This window comes from Lissotriton helveticus, chromosome 12 (genome assembly GCF_964261635.1).
Source record: "Lissotriton helveticus chromosome 12, aLisHel1.1, whole genome shotgun sequence".
Classification (NCBI taxonomy): Eukaryota; Metazoa; Chordata; class Amphibia; order Caudata; family Salamandridae; genus Lissotriton; species Lissotriton helveticus.
Window position 1 is genome coordinate 306,930,985 of NC_136073.1, and position 20,195 is coordinate 306,951,179.

At 41.4% G+C, this 20,195-nt stretch overlaps 1 protein-coding gene across 1 annotated transcript in view; it reads left to right on the forward strand.

Moving 5' to 3' along the window:
* UBA2 (ubiquitin like modifier activating enzyme 2) overlaps window positions 1-20,195 on the forward strand; it is a 184,051-nt gene that overhangs the window by 22,749 nt on the left and 141,107 nt on the right. The window contains exons 2-5 of the mRNA XM_078671223.1: window positions 2,280-2,363; window positions 3,143-3,213; window positions 18,222-18,286; window positions 19,361-19,461. Of these exons, the coding sequence (XP_078527349.1) occupies window positions 2,280-2,363; window positions 3,143-3,213; window positions 18,222-18,286; window positions 19,361-19,461 (321 nt within the window). The remainder of the gene's footprint in view (window positions 1-2,279; window positions 2,364-3,142; window positions 3,214-18,221; window positions 18,287-19,360; window positions 19,462-20,195) is intronic.

Sequence of the window (20,195 nt, forward strand, 5' to 3'; positions counted from 1 at the left end):
TGTTAAATACTGTTCTCATCCTCGCGATGGCTCCGGGGGGTGGGGGGGGGGTGTTGGAATGGAGAATGTAAAGGAAGGGCTTTGTGACATGTTATGTTATGTTATGTTAGGGTGATTTATTATGCGCACAGATACTCCAGCAAAGGAGCGTCCCGGCGCAAAGACAAGGCAGAACATAACACAACAGAAAACAAAATCAGAACAACTAAAACAGGAAAGTTTTTATCGCCCTCCGGAAGGTCAAAAGGTCCTCCATCAGACGAATTTCAACGGGGAGGGAGTTCCATGCTGATGCAGCCATGACCCTAAATGAACGGCCTCCCATACGACTGAGCCTAAATCTGGGGACCACTGCAAGAGCCAGACCCTGGGAACGGAGACTGCGGGTGGGGACATAAAAAGAAAGGCAGCTCGACAAAATTTCCGGGCCGATACCTCTCAGAATCTTAAAAGCAAGACATAAGATCTTAAAAAGAATGCGCTTCCTAACCGGAAGCCAATGTAAAGAGCGAAGGACACCTGCCACAGAACTGAATCTGGGCAGGCCAACAATCGCTCTCGCCGCGGCATTCTGAACCCGTTGCAAACGGGTTAGCTCGGCCTGGTTAGCCCCAGCCAGGAGAGAACTGGCATAATCCAGGCGAGAGATGACAGTAGCCTGGATCACCAGTTGCCTGGTTGGGGCATCAAAGAACTTGAGTACTGGCCTCAAGCCTCTTAGTAGTCCAAAACAACAGGCCGCAGTCTTTTGTGTGTGCCCTACAAAAGAGAGGCCGGCATCCAACCATACCCCGAGGTTTTTCACCTCCGACACCGGAGTCGGAGTGGGTCCCAGCTCTAAAGGCCACCATTGGTCACCCCACAACTCCACTCCCTTACCGACGACCATCACCTCCGTCTTTGTGGCATTGAGCTGAAGGCAGTTGCCTGTCAGCCAACTAGCCACCGCCTTCAGTCCAGACTGAAACCTGGGGGCCGCAATTTCCACGTCCCCGCTGAGAGTAACCGCCAGCTGTGTGTCGTCGGCATATGAGACCAAGGTTAGGCCCCACTGCCTAGCGACATCAGCCAGCGGTCTCACGTAGAGATTGAACAACGTGGGACTCAGCGAGGACCCTTGCGGAACCCCCATGGCCAGCGGTTGGTAGTTGGACTTGAAGGGAGGGATGGCAACACAGAAGGAGCGGTCGTCTAAAAAGGAGCGGAACCATTGCAGCACCTGACCGCCAATACCAGTCTCCTCGAGCCGGTGCAGGAGGATGCTGTGGTCCACCGTGTCAAAGGCGGCGCTAAGGTCTAATAGGATAAGCGCCGCCGTTTGACCAGCATCCAACCTCGCCCGGAGATGTTCCACCATCACAAGTAACGCGGTTTCCGTACTGTGCCCAGCACGGAATCCGTTTTGTGTGGGATCGAGGGCATTAGTTCGTACCAAATGCTCAGACAGGGCCAGATTGACGTGGGCCTCAGTAATCTTGGCTGGCCAGGGTAGCAACGAGATGGGGCGATAACTTTCAGGCTTGGATGGGTCCAGGGTGGGCTTTTTAATAATTGGGGACACCACGGCTTGTTTCCACTTGGCTGGAACTACTCCCGTTTCCAAGGACAGATTGACAAGGGAGCATATAGCTGAACGCCCCATAAAAGCCTGATCCCGAAAGAGAGCAGGCCTTACCGGATCGGATGGAGATCCGGATTTGACTTGCAATGCAAGTTTGTCAAAGCCGTCCGAGGTAAGGGGGGGGAAAACAAGCAGAGTAGTCTGATGGTGAACCCCATTGGTACTTTCCTCACTGTGCCCTGTAACAGGGAATGTCCGATAAATAGCTTGCACCTTCCCTAAAAAGTAGGATGCAAGGGATTCACAGTGGGAAAGAGAGCTTTCACAGCAACCAGGGCTGTTGGTTGGGAATGGGATGAAGCGTGCGTTGTCAGTGTCTGGCTTAATGGACACCGGTTTTCTTACTGCCAATAAACCTGAAGCTGAGTCTTCACTGAATTCTTTGGTGGTCAATGAGAGAAGTACAACAATGTCCCAGGAGTATCTTGACGAAGGTAGTGTTTCTGAGTGCTTTCACTGCAGAGTTGGCACCTCAACATACAATAATAGCAGTTCGTGTTTTTTGCCGGGTGACTGCATCCCCTTGCATGAGCTATACATACATACATCCTCTTCTACAAAACTGAAGCTGCTGTTTTATGGGGGAACAGAGCAGTGGGTGGGAAACTTTGATGAATTGTTCTATTTCTTCTTGTTCTAATACAACTGTGTCTCTTAGATTGATTTGGACACTATAGACGTCAGCAACCTCAACCGTCAGTTTTTATTTCAGAAGAAACATGTCGGCCGATCAAAAGCAGAGGTAATGAATAGTATACATCAATAATTATACATCTTTATTTCCTCATAATATTGTTGAATTTCTAGCATGTATTGGGGATTTAACCACGTTCAAATGAACGGAAATATATTTGCCGTTTACTTACTAAATGTTTTGTTGAAATACGATCTGTGAACGTCTCAATTGCCCAGGTAGATGCACAACAGGGCAGTTGTGCTAATAGTATATTCATTCTTTTACATCGGAACTTAAAAAATCTCTAAAACTTGATTAAAATGAACCCAACATATTTCTTGTCTTATTTTTAGCTGATGAAGGTAGGGTGGAAAGGGGAACGAGAGCCCGATATTGCTAAACAAAATCATTAAACTTTTTTTTCCTCTGTGTTTTAGCGCAGAGGTTTTTTGTGAACTAGAAAAAACACTTCCTGGCAAACAACCGCAAGGCCAATCCAGTGGCCCACACACTGCTTTAATGTTATGATTTTCATTGTTCATGTTTATTAGCCCATGTTTAGCGCACAATCTACCATTCATTTTGCAGAGGGCCTTCGCAGAATTCGAGGCAGATTTCCCAGTGCAGTACAAAATGCCCCGCTTTTAGAAAAAATATTTTTCTTCCAAATTATTTTTCCCTACAGGGTTATTATCTCCCCCCCCGCCCCCCCAACCCAAAATAAAAAATAAATACAGAAGTTTTGAATTCTTCTGTCGTGTTAGGACGGGTAAAAATATAGGTGGACTCCTGTTTGTTGTGTTCCAACTTTTGTAGATGAAAATTGTTTTTGTTTCCCTTTCCAGGTTGCCAAAGAAAGTGTGCTTAAGTTTTGCCCTGAAGCAGATATTGTTGCTTATCATGACAGCATCATGAAGTAAGTTTTTCATTTATGGACCTGATGTTCCACATGCATTTTCATAAGTACTCCTTGCCCCCTACCATGCAAAACAGTGTGACATCAAGCTGTTCGTTAATGGCCTTGTTTGGTGGGTTTTTATTATTGTGTATATATATATTGCCATTTATCGTTCAATGGCGTTCTGTGCAGTAGAAGAAGAGTTAGGTTAGTGTTAAGTATTTTGTGATTAGAAGTGCTAGAGTAGGTACAGTAGAGTTGTTATTTTTGGGAGTGTACGCGGTTCATGCCCTTGGTATGTAGCCCGTTATTTGGGATGTATTGAAAATCTATACCTAACCTTCAGAAGCTCTTGAAGCAGCTCACTCTACCGTCCATCTCTAGGGAGATTCCAAAACAGACCTCATTCTCTTCTCCCTTGGCCTTCAATCATGGGCAAAACTCCTTACAACTGCCTAAACTCTTGTCACAGGATAATTCCCAGGCCTCAGCTATAATTGTACCTGCCAATACTGATCATCATACCTGTCTTGACATGTAAATGCTGACATTTTGATAAAGGGTATTCCCCAATCTTCAGATCTTTTGATGCTGTCTTTGAATACACAAAAAAGATGTGTTTACGCAGCTTATCAGACCGATCCTTTTATTCCATTACTTAGGACTCTCTGGTCCCTTACACTGAGCACTTCAGGCCACACTTGTTCTCTCAACATCCTTTGTCCTACCCTGAGAGCAGACACAAAGCATTGTACCTGTGAATGTTCCTGGTGACTTCCTAAACCACACACCCTCTGTGTGCCTGTCCGTTCCCCATCTGTCTTAAAACTCCCGACCATCTCCTGGGGCTACAACACTCCACACCCAAACGCCGACCCTGCTTTGCCCAACTTTCTTTGTCCTCCGCCGGCACCCATAATCTAACCTTCATCTGATGTAGCTTCTCTCATTGGCCTTTAACATCTTCTTGGAAAACCGATACACGCAGTTGCTAAGTTGTTTACTTCAATGATATTCAGTACAAAGATAGTTAATGGGCCGAAGTTCTACTTCTTCAAATACCTAATGTTGAAATGTATTTCAGGGACTTTCTTCTTTGCCTGTGTGGTAGGCTACCATCCACTGAACCCTCTGCCTTCTATTATCCCTGATGACCTACATGATCTGGCTCAGTTAATTCATGCTACCTATATATACCTGTGCCCTCTCAGGTGATAATGATCTTGGGTGATTATCTCCCTATGCAAATGCAGTAGTTTATATTGACAATCTTCTTGATTTGTTCACCTACCCTCTCGCTAGTCTTCAAACATTTACTGATTAGATTCGCTCTCTCCTGTGTCAACCATACTCTTGTCAACTTCTTTATCCCAATTGATCATAAAAATTATGAGAATCCATATTGGCAAACCTACTTTCACAAACTCCAAAATTACAATTTTGACTTTCTAAACTTCACCAGTCCTTGATCTCAGTGGTCATCAAGCCTGCATTGAAATCTTAGACAATACAAAATGTTGATCCAACCACCCTACAACAATACAAGGGTTATATCTATGAGGACTCTAAGAATTGGAGTATTATGTGGTGTGGGGGATAGGCCTCACCATATAATACTGTAATGATACCCCAAAGATGGCCCCTGTATTCACACTAATAAATCCTTAGTTCAGTCCTAGTAGTGTAGCAAAGAGCAGTCCGGCTTTATAGAGGAACATGTGTTAAGCATTTCAGAATACCAACAAGGACGACATGTAATTGACACAACTCATGAAATCCTACATCAATTTTTAAAAATAGAGTGCATTTATATCTTAATTTAGCCACCAAAACAAACGGAATGGCATAAATATAACCAGAGTTCTAGATTTTTGAAGCAATGTTAAATCAGTACAGAATAATACAGTGAAACTTTATTATTGCGGTCAATGGGGAAAAACCACTAGTGACAATCAGTCAGTTGCAGGTTAAGTTGCATGGCACCCTTGCAGCTTAAAGGTGATGTGGGTCCCATGGCCAAGTCATGACACTCAGTTTAATTTTTCCTGGCCCGTGGAGCCTGGGTGCAGGGTTGTCCTGGCTGTCCCTGGTGCTGAGGTCTGCTTTTACGGCTGAAATGGTGCTGAAGGGAAAAAAGATCCATAAACTCAACGATGGAGTGGTTACTGACGTCAGGTGAAGAACGTGTAGAAGTGAGATATCTTATCTGTTTCACTGGTGCAGGGACACCCCTAGTCTACGGGCTCACAAATGAGGATTGACACTGGAGTGGAACAAAACACAGGTTCATTACATCTCATGAGATGAGTCTCATCACTCACTCAACCACTGCAAGTGCCGGAAGGAGGGGGCTAACAAGTACAAGTTCAAACATGGCATTTATACTTTTCGGTGCCTCGTGAAACAAATTGAAACCACTTTGTCATTGTTACATAATGCTTACACAACCCCTTTGTACAATGCTTACATGCTGAACTGTTGAATCCTGATGAACCCCTACCCACATCATCTTTGTAGATAGGCATTGGAGGTCACAGGCATTGGTGGGCAAAGAGATTAGACATCTGTGCACGTAGGCCCTTCGGTAGGTGTAAAAGATCAATCCGTCTGTAATGAGGCTTCAGAGAAGGGATGTGATCTAATTAGAAGTTTATTGGTAGGTTTCCAATCACAGGAGGAGCGTCTCATCAGCCAGGAGTCCAAGCAGCAACTGGACAATTACAACGGACACCTGGCTTCTGAGGGCGACTCCATATTCAAATGAATACATGTATACATTCTGTGCATGTGCGCAGACATGCGCTCCCTAGGTAAGTATTCTAAGCACGAGCGAAGAACAACCAATAATACAATACACTACATCACCTTCCCCCTTTTGCAAATAAACAGAAAAAGAGAAAATCCCCCTTATGTAAATATACAGAAAGGAAAATGATAGAATTATTAAAACAATTAGAATTGTATAAACTCGTTATATCTTGCAGGGGGTCTTCTTATGCGACCACTGCGGCTGTAAGAGGGAACAACCGGGGAACTTACAGGATCTTGTGTAAGGGAGGAATCTTTGGACGAAGCAAGTGGTTTTGTATGAAGCCAATGTGACCAATCACAACCCTCTTGTGAGGATAAATTTTTTCTTTTAGAAATGATGGCTGCTTGTTCTGCAGTCAACCTTGCCAATTGTCTCACATTCCACCAACCTTTGTCCCCCAGGAAAACAGCATTTTTACTAACTTTAAGGACTTGAACTGGACTTGAAAACATAGACAAACCTTTCGCCACTTTATAGGGTCTTTTTATCATAACCCAATCTCCCACTAACATTTGAATGTCTTTAACACATTTTGATCTGTCATAATTTTCCTTCATTACTGTCTGTTTCTGTTTAACTGAAAAGTCAATGTTATCCCTAATTGGGGAAGATTGGTCACCCTCCATTTTCTTTAACCAAGCTGGAAATAAAGGAGAATGAAACTCTCTACCCCTCAATAATTGAAAAGGGGACACTTGAGTTGTACAATGTGGAGAAACATTATAATTCCAAATTTTCTTTTCCAAAAACTTAAATACATCTACGCCAGAAGCTAAAGCCGTTTGTATTCCTTCTTTCAACACCTTATTGCCGCGTTCTACTAAACCATTAGACGAGGGTGAATAAAGTGCCACTTTCAATTGTTTCACATCATGTACACTTAAAAATTTTCGCATCTTGTCAGAGACAAAATGGGTTCCATTGTCAGTTACTAAGGTTCGAGGGGCTCCTTCCAGTAGGAACAATCTTTCCAGGAAAGTAATAGTATTGTCTGAATCCGGAGCTTCTACAAACCTATAATACATCCATTTTGAGAAATAATCAATTGCTAAGATAAGGTATCTCTTCCCCTCTGGAAGGACTTTATATGGACCAGAGAAATCTAAAGCAACCTTCTCCCAAGCCATCCCTGGAAATTGAGTAGGTTGTAATGGGGTCTGATGAGTCTTCCAGTGTTTATCAGACAACAAACATTCCTCGCAATTGTCCACAGTAGCCCTTACCTGTGAGTCCATACCTGGCCACCAATAATGAGTTTTGATTCTCATACAAGTTTTGGTCACACCAAGGTGACCCTCATGGGCTAACTTGATAATAGTGTTCCTTAAACCACTGGGAGGGACAAACTTATCGCCTCTCAATAAAACTCCATCTTTGACAGAGAGTTCCTCTGCTACCTGAGCGAAATTCTTTAGGTCCCCAGATAGGTTCCTAACCTCCGGCCAAGCCTTAACTGAAAACTCCAAAGCCTGGGACAAAACTCCATCCTTTTCGCTAGCTTCTTTCCAATCTTTTTCAGAAATGACCGAATTCCACTCCTCAATGGCATCCACCATAGATACACACTCTACATCTTCCTCAACCAAGTCGTCCTCATCATCCTTGTCCATTAACATCCTGGATAAGCAATCTGCTCTGAAGTTTTTACCCCCAGCGATGTGTCTTAACTCGAAATTAAATTCTTGTAGTTTAGAAACCAGTCTAGTCAGTCTAGGAGAAAGGCTATTAGTACCTGAAACTTTGCTAAAAATAAAAGACAGGGGTTTGTGATCAGATAGTATCATAAACTTGCGACCCCAGATGTACATCTTGAATTTTTGTGCAGCCCACACACAGGCTAACGCCTCTCTTTCAATTGTACTGTAGTGTTTTTCAAAGTCTTTCAAAGATCTAGAGGCAAAGGCTACCGTGTGTTCTTTGCCCTCCACCTGCTGACATAGTACAGCTCCAAGACCTTTCATGCTCGCATCAACTGCTATAATGCACATGGAATCATCCCTAAACGCCTGAAGAGAACGTGCAGAGACAATTAAATCCTTGACTTTAGCAAAAGTCTCATCTAAATCTTTTGTCCAAACAAACTTTTGACCCTTCTTAAGAAGTAACCTCAGTGGTTCCACCACCTGAGCGTACCCTTCTACGAACCTGGCATAATACTCGGCTAGGCCCAGAAACGAACGCAGAGTGTCTTTATCGTTTGGAGGTTTAGCTTCCATTAAAGCCCTAACCACAGAAAACTTAGGTCTAATGCCAGATTTCGAAATTGAATGACCCAAGTACTCTAATTCAGACACTCCGAACTTACACTTGTCCTCCCTGACTGTCATACCTCTACTACCTAGAATGGACAAAACTTTTTTAAGTAGGACATTATGTTCATCCATTGTCTTCGCGAAAATCAAAATGTCGTCCAAATATGCTTGTACCCCCACCAGATCCCCAAACAAAGAGTCCATTAACCTTTGGAACACGCTAGCTGCTGAAGCTAATCCGAAAGGGAGTCTCAGAAACTTAAAAGCTCCAAATGGGGTCACAAAGGTTGTTAATTCTTGGGACTCTTTAGACAAGGGAATCTGATGGTAAGCGGACTTTAAGTCCAATAATGAAAACCACCTGGCTCCACCCAGATTTGCTAATAGTTCTTGGATTTTTGGGAGAGGGTGACAGTCAATTTTAATGTTTTTATTGAGACCCCTGAGGTCCGCACATAGCCTGATATCATTATTTTTCTTGCGTGCTACGACGATGGGCGCAACCCATTGGGAGGATTCTGAAGGTTCTATGATTTTGTCTTTAACTAAATCCTCAAGCATCTTTTTAAGTTCCGCCCTGACACTCAGAGGAACGGGGCGAACTTTATGAAAAACAGGGGATGCTCCGGGAATGAGTCTAATTTTGTGCTCTGCCCCACTTACAAGGCCAATTTTGTTGCTGAATACATTTTTAAATTCACTCAGTAAATCAGTTCTATTGATTTTTGTATCCTCCACAAAACAGATAGGGAAGTCACGTATTTTGATTGGATTTTCATCCCCTGGGACAAGATATAGGCCCATTTTGGCGAGGTCTTTCCAACCTACTATATCTTTTCCTTTAATCGCCACATAGACTTTTGTAATAATGGATCTACCCAGAACCTCCACACTTGTTAGGAAAAAGCCTAACATGTCAATATCTTTCTCACCGAAAGCTTTTGAATTCACATCCGATTGACTTAATTTCACATCCTTTCCCCATTTATTAAAAAATGTAGAGTCCCTAAGGATAGTAATGGGAGCACCAGAGTCAGCCATTACTTGCAACTTCACATTGTCTATTATGGCTTCACACAAAGGTCCCTTAATAGGTTCAGAGTCATCACACTCCACCATCAACATGAGATTGTCAAAGGTGTCATTACAGTCATCCATGTCTACGTAGTTGACCTTGACTGATTTCTTTTGAAATCTGCAAACTTTTTGGAAATGTCCCACTTTTTTGCATAAAACACAACGTTTGATCATAACGGGGCACCCTTTAAAATTCCCAATGTGGAATTTGGATCCACATCTAAAACAAAAGCTTTGTTTATTTGTATTGCCACTAGTCTTATTTTGCCACTTCTCTTTCGTTTCTTTACTAGAAATAGCATATAGACCATCCTCAGACGCATCATCTGAAATAAAATTAACTTTAGTAACATTATCTATTGCCATGGCTTTGGCAGAAGTTACTGATCTTTCAATACTAAGGCTAAGATCAATAACTTCAGACAATGAAGGATTTTTGCAGCTAAGGATTCTTTCTTTCACTTTGGAAGAAGAACAGTTAAATACAAATTGATCACGAACATAATTATCAAGCAAGGGGCCAAAATCACAGGTAATAGCTAACACCCTCAATGCTGAAATATATTCGTCAATTTTTTCATCCTCTTTTTGTTTTCTTTTAAAGAAATTGTGTCTCTCTAGCATGATATTAGGAGATTCTTCGAATTGTTTTTCTAATCTGGCAATAGCTTCTACATAAACATTCCATCCCCTATCCCCTGAACCAGTTGGAGGTGGAATGGGTACCAAACTCTTAAAAATGCGTTGTGCGGCTAATCCCAGACTGCCAAACAGAAGGGCAAACTTTCTAGGGGGTGAATAATCAGATGCATCTATTGCTAAAATGTGATTTTCGAACAAGCCAAACCACTCAGACCACAACAACTTAGGTTTTCCAGGTTTTTCCAGGAAAGGAGGGGGTTGTGTGACTTCTCTAACTGAAGCCATATTGCTAAAATATATGAAATAGAATTAGCAAGGGTATTTTAGTAAGGATCTTTCATATAAGTAACATGCAATCGATTTTTAAAAAAAACAGATTTCACATAAGTAAAATATAAACCTGTATGATACGAGTTGCTGTAAGGAAAATTTCATTAAATTCAGTTTCAATTAACGGTTGTTAACCACTTGTCTGTGAGGCGTGTGAATCGCCGAGGTCACACGCAGAGAAGCAGACGTCTGAATCACCAGCGTTATCAGCTGAGATGAGTGTGTGAGCTGATTGTGTGCCGCGTCGTAGACGTGGATTTCAGAGTTCCATGCGTTCCAGGCAAGGATTAAGCTGACGTATCCCAGAGTTCCAGGCAAGAATTGCGTTGACGTGCGTCGATGTATCCCAGAGTTCCAGGCGAAGACTGGGCTGACGTATCTCAAAGTTCCATGAGAGGGTGTGCCGATGGTGTTCTGAAGACGCGTTGAGAGTGTTCGGTTTCCAATCACAGGAGGAGCGTCTCATCAGCCAGGAGTCCAAACAGCAACTGGACAATTACAATGGACACCTGGCTTCTGAGGGCGACTCCATATTCAAATGAATACATGTATACATTCTGTGCATGTGCGCAGACATGCGCTCCCTAGGTAAGTATTCTAAGCACGAGCGAAGAACAACCAATAATACAATACACTACAGTAGGGCAGGGCTGCTTACTCTGACACGCAAGCATTATCAGTACAACCAGCTTTCAGTGAACACGCAACTTCTGACTTCATGAAAGTCCCTGCAGAAATACAAAAATGGGGGCTGGTAGACAAATTTGAAGAGGAGTAGAGGCTAACTTAACTGAATAAATGTTTTACCATTCAACAGTCCCTTTTAGAATATACTAAAAACACTTTATCTAATTAAATAATAAGAAATATATATTCCAGATACATAAAACTTCATGAGTACAGAAAGCATAAAAGAGAACAATTTAACATACTTAGTGATATAATCACCATGACCACCATATTCCTCCACTTCTAAATCTGATCCTTTTGCCTGTGGGTTACCATCATCTGGATAACATGCTATATTTAGCTCTTTATTAAAACCTCCTGTATCAAAGGTAAAAATCTTACTAACATGTGCTGCCCATAAAACTCCAAACCAAGTCGTGCAAGAGCCATTGTGGGAGAATGGGAGTGGTACGAGAGGCGTTCCCCCTTTTTCCTGGTGTGCAGGCAACAATCCACAAACCCAGAAATCCAAAATATTAGCAATACTATGCGTATAATGCAACATTTAAATGTTCAGGTGTAGGTGTTGGCCATACACGTGTATGCATAGGAAATTTCACATGTAGGAGCCAAGCTATTACACAAATACTCATAACACTAGATAAACTTGCTGCCAAATAAATGAATGTTCATTTATGTTTAGTCTCTCTCGACGTAGGGTGTTGAATATTCGGGCGTTATTCCTCCATGTTTGACATTCGAAAATCAACAATGTCTTTAACTGTATTGTCTCTTAAAAATGCTGCACAAAAATGTTATTTTTCAAAAATGTCTATAGTTTGTCTAATGCCTACATCAGTCAGTGGGGAATTTCAGAAAGAAAGAAACATTTGAAACCATCAATCAAACAGCATTTTCACCTCAATCAAAGTCCAAGCTAAAAAAAATAAAAATTGTTGAAGACTTGCAGTTCAATAAAACCATAGTAATGAAAAAGAAAGCCAATATATCAAGTATTCAAGAAAGATCGTCCACAAGTTCATCCCTTACAGCCTGAAGGATCGTTCAATAGATTACTTTTTTTTTCAAGAAATATTTCTGGGCCAACTGGTGAAAAGTTCAGATTCTATTTCCAACCCTGGGTAGAGCTTAGTAATGTACACAAGGATAATATCAGCAGTTTTCTGCACCACAAATCTTCTTTCCATTCAAAGATTCTTTTCTCTTCAGCTCTTGACAGTTCTCAGTTATTTATTTCAGCATAACTTGACTCTTTATCAGCTTGCCATCAGGGTGGCTCATACAGTTCAAACTTTGCATTACACAGTTCATTCAATGTGTCATTCTGTATTTTTTTTCCATGCAATTTGACCACTCCGGTGCTGAGAAACTCTGACAGAGCACCATCAATCTTTTGCACCTTTTCAATCCAAGCTTTACACTTTTATATTCACTTTGATCGGTTTCAGACGTTTCAGCTATGGGTGCGAATGATTTTTCAAGGGACCACTGCAGACATTTTGGATAACCTTTCAGCCAGCTTTTTTTCTTCCTCCACTGGTAGGCCCACAGCACTAATTTTTCCTTCACAGGCTGCACCGGACTCATTACTGCTTTCATCTGAGTCCGTTTTCAATTTTTGCTTTTCCAGTGCAGTTTGCTTTAGTGCTGCTTCAGACTGTGTGTGTTCCCTTACACCTCTTCTGTTGGCTTTTGACCACTGCTGGCATCTTTTCTTGAAGAGGAGCTGTTTTATCAGGGGGACACAGGACCATAGTGTGTGAGAGGCATGCACCCAATTAAGAAAGCCACCACGTTTCACAACAGTCTTTGCCAGGATCATTTAGAACAGCCCTTTCCATTTCACAGCATCTCTCAGATCCAAGTTTTGGCACCAACCATTGTGCAGATCTTGTGTAGCCGCTGCAATCTGGTGAGAAACTGCACGCTCCACATCAGCCAGACCTTCACAGCAATGGCTTGTCTTTTCATCAGTGATTTTCACAAGTGCATTTGCATGTACATATTCAAGCCACTTCAGTGATGCTGAAACAGTCTTTTGCAAAGTGTAACTCTGTGCTGTCTTTGTGTTGCTGTACTATGCTTGTAACTTCAGGCAGATAGCTGCAATCCAATCTTTGTCGAATCTGTGATTCTGCACACAGCATCTTTGAGACCTCATAATGATCTTATTTCAGAGAAACAGGGAATCTATACCTGGGCATCAGTTTTTGCAATAACACATTTGCTACTATACAGTTGTCATTTTTCTCATATTCTGTTCTGATACAACCTTGTTGTTCTGCTTATACAATATTTTCTGGTACCTCTTTCAGTTCTTAACAAGTGTCAGCATTGAATTAACAGTATCCTTTTCAAATTTACCTGTAAAAATTCCATTGAATGCATATGCTAACAGGACACAAAATTGTACAACTAAATTAGCATTGGTCTCTCCCATGTCAATAATGACTCACATTTGAGCAGTTATACTGCATGTTATGGCAAGGGCAATCAATTTCGAATTTTTGGGCTGATGTAACTACTGAAAGCCATGGAACTTTGACAACATAATATATAGGGAGCACAGCGTGTGCTGCTCTTAATCTGGCATTACCTTTCAAACCTGGGCAATCTGCAAAATGGACATTGTTGGGCTCAGACGTTCATCCTTAAAGTCTAACCTCGGCTTTATACATAGATTCATGACACCTATACATTCAGATTCAAATTGTTTGTAATGAAACTGATTTGTTGGCTGTAAGCTCCATACATTTGAATTCAGAAATTTCTTAGTCCTAGTATTATTCCAAAACAATTTTACAAAGGAAGGCATTTTTTTCTCACTCTTTTGTGACTGACCTTTACCATAGCTACTAAATTGAGGCATCTGGGCATTTCTGTGACGTTTGGGTCAAGGGTCATTGGGAAATACGTCACAGACCTTTGAACACATTCATGTTTCTGAACAGGCGCTGAGAGAGAGCAACCCTCACTCTCACTGTAAATTGGTGTATTTTCTTTAAAATAAACTTGCACTACTAGTGCCTGGGCGCGACACTTTTTCTCTTTCAACTCTAGGAATGCTTTTGTTGTCCAATGGAAGCGGATCAGACATGTGTGTCAGCCTCAGTAAAGGCTTAGCCACTAGTGAAAGGTTTGGTAACCACCCACTATAACAGCCAACGATTTCTCCAAAAAATCCTGCCTTTCTGAATTTGAGGTGGATTCATCTGGTGAATTATTTCCACTCTTTCTGGTGACACCTTTCTAGCTCCTTTTCTAATTGTGTCCCAGCCATCCATCTTCTTTTTGACAGTATTGCTGACTATTCTCATGCAATAGCACTGTGACATGAACTTGACAAAAATCAATAACAGTAATTCATTCTTCAGCACTTGGAATGTGAAAAAAGGTATTGGCTGGATTCAGTACCCTAGGACAACCTAGAAAAGTTAAACTAATACACTCATGCATTTATCTGTTCTTTTCATGTAGTTTCTGTGAACCTGTGATCAGAAAGTTACATAAACTTCCAATCAATTCTATCAAACATCCTTTACTGAGTTTATCTCGAATTATTAGTAACATTTCTGAAACTGATGGTGTTCTTGAACACGTCATCTAGTTCTAATTTAAATAACACATGTCTGTGTGTTTTATTAATCAGACATCTTTCTCTGTGAACTTCCTTCTGTGTTTATTATTTCTTTCAAATCATAATGTAATTTTTCAACGGTCATTTCTGCTATAGCTGTCTCTTGTTGGGCCATTTTAAAATGGATATCCTCATCAGGAATCTGATAATTAACATCTACTATTTTCTGGTGCGCACTACACTTGACATTAGCCCCTCGCTTTGGTAGTGTTAATGCAGTCAGCAAATTTTGAAATAACTCCCCATTCTGTCTCCACAATTGTATGCAGTGTGGTAATAGCATAAGCTGCAGCCGTGGTGCCATTGGGTAGCTTAAAACAAGATCCATCTACATACAATTCACCCTGAGCATCAGGCAGGGGCATGTCAGTCAGGTCCACTCGACCCTTTGTTTGTTCTTCAGTGGTAAAAATATAGTCATGTATATCATTAGGCTGTTCAGAGGGCACTGGCAACAAAGTAGCTGGATTCAAGGTCAGGCAGCGTTTAAGTGTAATGTGTGATGCTATCAAAGTGAGTTTGTACCCGGTAAGACGAGCACTCATCAAATGTTGTGTCTTAGTTTGATTCAATAATACATCAACTGAATGGGGAACAAAAACAGTCAATTAATGATCCAGTACAAGTCCTTCTGATTGTCTGATTGAAATGGCAGTTGTTGCCGCGGCCTTCTGGCAACCATGGAGTGCCCTGGCCACATATACTTTTTGCATTTAAAGTCTAACCCTTCTCTCATCACTTTCTACACTCTCTTCTTGTGCTTTTAATTATAATTCTTTAATTTTCTGTACAATAGTCTGTTTTTAAAATTTCTTCCTATCCTTTTCTTCTTTAATCTGTTTGTTTAATTTGTTTTCCCCATAACCCTACGGCATGAAACGTACTCTCCCTACTTTTTCTCTTAAAGAGCTGCTCTGCTACATATTGCAGTTTATTTAAATCAAAGGTAAAATTTAAGTGGCCACTGTAAACTGGCATCTGCCTTCATATATTTGTTCTGCAATGTGCTAAACAGTATGGAAGAAATACCGTATTGAACGTACATTTTATTATTCTTTCAAAATACTATTTGTGTTGCAACAGCAACATAATGCACGAAGTGTGCTCAAAACAGGCATGTTCACCAAATACTTCTTAACAATAGCGTTAAGAGACGAGATGAGAAAATATTCTCACATTTCCTCTCAAAGTAATTTGCAAATGACTTTTTACTAACAAAAGACCCAAAAAAGGCAACCAATTTATCCTACCTGATTGCAGTACTCCAACTCCCACCTGCCGATCCTCTGATCAATAGATCACCTCCAAAATGCCAACCGAAGAGCCCCAGTTGAGACACACAGCTGCCACAAAGGTCAGGTCTATAATCTGAAAACCACCTTGGCTGCGAGAGCAAGTCTCAGTCTACGGGGCGCTGCTTAGTGTTTCCGTCGAAATTACCTCCTTCTGGTCCGGCTGTGTCCTTCAATGGGGACCCACGTTGCCGGCGTCAGTTATAGAAGTGTATCTGTCTCACTGGTGTAGGGACACCCCTAGTCTACGGGTTCACAAATGAGGATCGACACTGGAGTGGAACAAAACACAGGTTTATTACAACTCATGAGATGTCTCATCACTCAGACACTGCAAGTGCCGGATGGAGGGGCTAACAAGTAGAAGTTCAAACTTGGAATTTATACTTTTCGGTGCCTCGTGAAACACATTGAAACCACTTCGTCATTGTTACATAATGCTTACACAACCCCTTTTTTATAATGTTTACATGCTGAACTGTTTTTTTATAATGTTTACATGCTGAACTGTTGAACCCTGATAAACCCCTACCCCACGTCATCTTTGTAGATCGGCAAGGGAGGTTACAGGCGTTGTTGGGTAAACAGATTAGACATCTGTGCACAAAGGCCATTCGGCAGGGCAGGGCTGCTTACTCTGACATGCGAGCATTATCAGTACAACCAGCTTTTAGTGAACACGTAACTTCGGACTTTATGAGAGTCCCCGCAGAAACACAAAATGTGGGCGGGTAGACAAAATGGAAGAGGAGTAGAGGCTAACTTAACAGAATACATTTTTTACCGTTCAAGTAACGGATGTCCTCTAGATGTAGTTTATACTAAAGGGGTCAGATGCCGGACTTGGGACCAACAAGTCTAGGGGCAGCGGTAGGTAGAGCAGAAAGTAACTTCGCCGTCCGGTGGTCGAGGGGAACACAAAAGCTGCCTGTAACTTCGCGGAAGGCAGGACTACAGTTCCCACAATGCACTACAGGGCTCGAAGATGCCACTCGACCGCTCGCATAGACGAGCTAAATTTAACAAGGTCAAGCTGTTTTTAGGTCCTACTTGCCCTTTCTGGCGAGTAGGCAAACAAACCAACTTTTGTCCTCTGTCTGTGAAAACTGAGCAAATGTGACAAGATAACAAGATTTAAAGGCATTTTTATTGCTCACAAAGTTAATGAGCAATAAAGATGCCTTTAAATCTTATCTTGTCACATTTGCTCCACTTTCACAGACAGAGGTGAAGTAGGTTGCAGTTAGGTCGAGGACATTTTTTAAGGTACTAGTCCTACAGGACTAGTACCATTTAAAAAAAAAAAAAAAAAAAAAAAAATAAAATAATAATAAAATAATTTAGAGCCCTGCACTAGACAATCTGATGGGCAATCCCTCGGTGGGCCCGATGGCCAGGGATTATTTGGATCCGTACCCTTGTTTTACCTATAGCATATAGTGGCAAGATTTCACCTGTATTTGGAGGACGCTGATACTTGCCGAATCCCTATAAAATGGTTTGTCAATATCTGTTTTGTGTCACTCTAAGTGATTTCCGGATCCATGCTATGCCCACAACTAAGAGTGGCTTACATTTGCAGCTGTGCTTGGTACTCAACTGATCTATACTATTATACATTGACATTCTAGTATTGGGCTATCCTCAATCTCTGTAGTTTGATTAATTTATGGACTGGAGTGTTCTGGAATTTCACAGAATACACATTTTCATTATATCAAATTACCAAATGGGTAGCAGTTTACCCTTGACCTAAACCCAGCATGTAGTGAAGCCAAGGAATTATTATTATAACGTTATGGTTTTTGCCTTTACCTATGCTTTCCACATAACTCCATGAGAGTGTGTCCAAGCATATTATCTGAACTCAAACTATGTTAACCCCTCAAGATTAAAGGACTTGTCTTTTTCATGACTGGCAAAAGTTGGTATTCACAAAGTGCTTTATATTCTTGGGCTAAAAACCCATAACATATACTGGCAGACTTTGTCAAACGAATAATACCCCTTCTAAAAGGAGTAGCCCCAGCCTTCTGAAACTAGCATGAGATCTTTAGTCCATAACTGTCTACTGGCAAGATTTTGGAAAGGTGGGTTGGATACCAAACTAACTATGCCGAATACTCCTTATGCTAAATTTACAGAGAGAAGGGTATGTCCTGATTGTCGTCAATCTATTCAGTTTTATAACGAAGACACTTGATTCCATGAGGGAATCATTGACTCAGTCCTTAATAATGGATGCCATTAGTCTGATCTTCTGCTAATGGTTCTGATTACTTTATTTTCTACAGCCCAGACTACAATGTGGAGTTCTTCAGACAGTTTACACTGGTTATGAATGCCTTGGATAACCGTGGTAAGTCTACAATGCTTATTTTACCATGTTTTTTATTTCTGATACTGCCCTATTCTAATGTGATTGTGAGTGTGTGCCCAGAATAGCTTGAGGTAGATTGTGATTGAACCCTGGACCACAAGCGCGGTTTAACAGTTGTGCATCTGCATCAAGCAGAAAGCGCACATCATGTTTTACAATATGTGATGATTATCCCCTCTCTGAGAAATGAGAGCACTCCCCTTTTCTACACTAGTACTCTTGGACAATTATGGCCCTTATTGTCCTTTTGTAGTTTATTCGGTTTTCCAGCACCTCCGTGTTGGTGGGAGGTGACTGGGATCAGTAGACCCCATGTTGTCGAACACCCTAAACGTACGACTAAGATGACATTACTCCTTGCTTTCATGTCGTGCCTCAAAACCAAACTATCCAAACATGTTACAGCTCCGTTGCATTTATGTGTAGTAATCCAGTCTAATGCCCATTCTGTCTAGGAGGGGTGAGAAAAGAAGATCCACCACTTATTCCATCCCCTACCTATCTGATCTGTGGTCTTCCCTTCTCTTGCCTCAGTTTACTTACATCCTAGTGCGTTGCAGTAACAGAAAGAAGATGCATGGCTGATATTACATCCTTTATGCAAATACATAAATGGCAGATGGCATTATAAGCAACCTGTTAGTCTGAAGCTCTGTATACACAATACTGAACCCAGCTGGCACACATTCCAGAAATAAATCACTTTGCTAGTTTGTTTTACACCAATACTTTTCTAACAGACAGAGCTTAATGTGTACCTGGAAAGATTTTCTTTTTAATCTACCCGCTTTCTTTAGTGTTACTTTTTTTTTAAATTAATTTTGACAGTTCGTAATGCCTATTCCTTTTACCAAAGACACTTTGTTAAACATGAAGAGGAAGAGGTGCCTTGTGCCATGATCCAAAAAGATTTTCAATTGAGGCTCTGTTGCTTCAAACCGTTTTGTGTATATTATATTTTCAGTGTTTTTGTCTGAGGAGATTTTCATTCAAAGGAATATCGGTCAGTTTTATGAATGATGTCTCCTACATAACCCTCTTCTAATTTTCCAGTTGCACGTAACCATGTGAACAGGATGTGCCTAGCTGCTGATGTCCCTCTTATAGAAAGTGGTACTGCAGGCTACCTTGGACAAGTAACTGTTATTAAAAAGGTTAGATGGTTTCTTTTCGATATTTCTTTTGCTTTGTTCCGGGAGAATATTTAATGTAATTGGTAAGCCTTCAACATGATTACTTTTACAAAATAAATGCTGTTTCCCCCTCTCTATACAAGGGCTTCGATATACCAAATAGCGGGAACGTTCACTATAGGAAGCTGGCTCTGTACATAGTATGCCACTATGTGGTTATACCATGCACAGAGTCCCAGGGTTCCCCAAAAGTGTACAGGGCTCAATGTAAAACCCGAAGTGCTCTATTAGTTGTGGTGCAGGCAAGCAGCCTTAGGCCTAACACAGAAGATTGTAAGACCTTTATTGCACAGCATTGATTAACCGCATGCGCGCTAGCGGGTTTTCCCGCTGTGCGCTGAAATAAAAAAAAAACGCGGTTTGTGACAAAGCCAGCTCGTCATGCGCGTAGCGCAGGTAACGCCCATGACGAGCTGGCTTGGTCATCCGCATCGAAGGGGTTAATAATGGACACACGACTCAAAAAGGAGATCCATCCCAATTTTTGAAAAATATGCTTTATTTTTACTTTATTTTAAGACTAAGATCTTTGCAGTAAGGTAAGTAAATTTTTAGATGAAAATAAATTTCACTTACAAAAGTCGACAGTGCAATTTCTGAACAGTTCAGTGTTATCCTATGAAGGAAAAAAATAATGCGATTAAACAGGTAAGTACACCACTTACAGTTCAAATCTTCGGGACCAAAACTCGGCG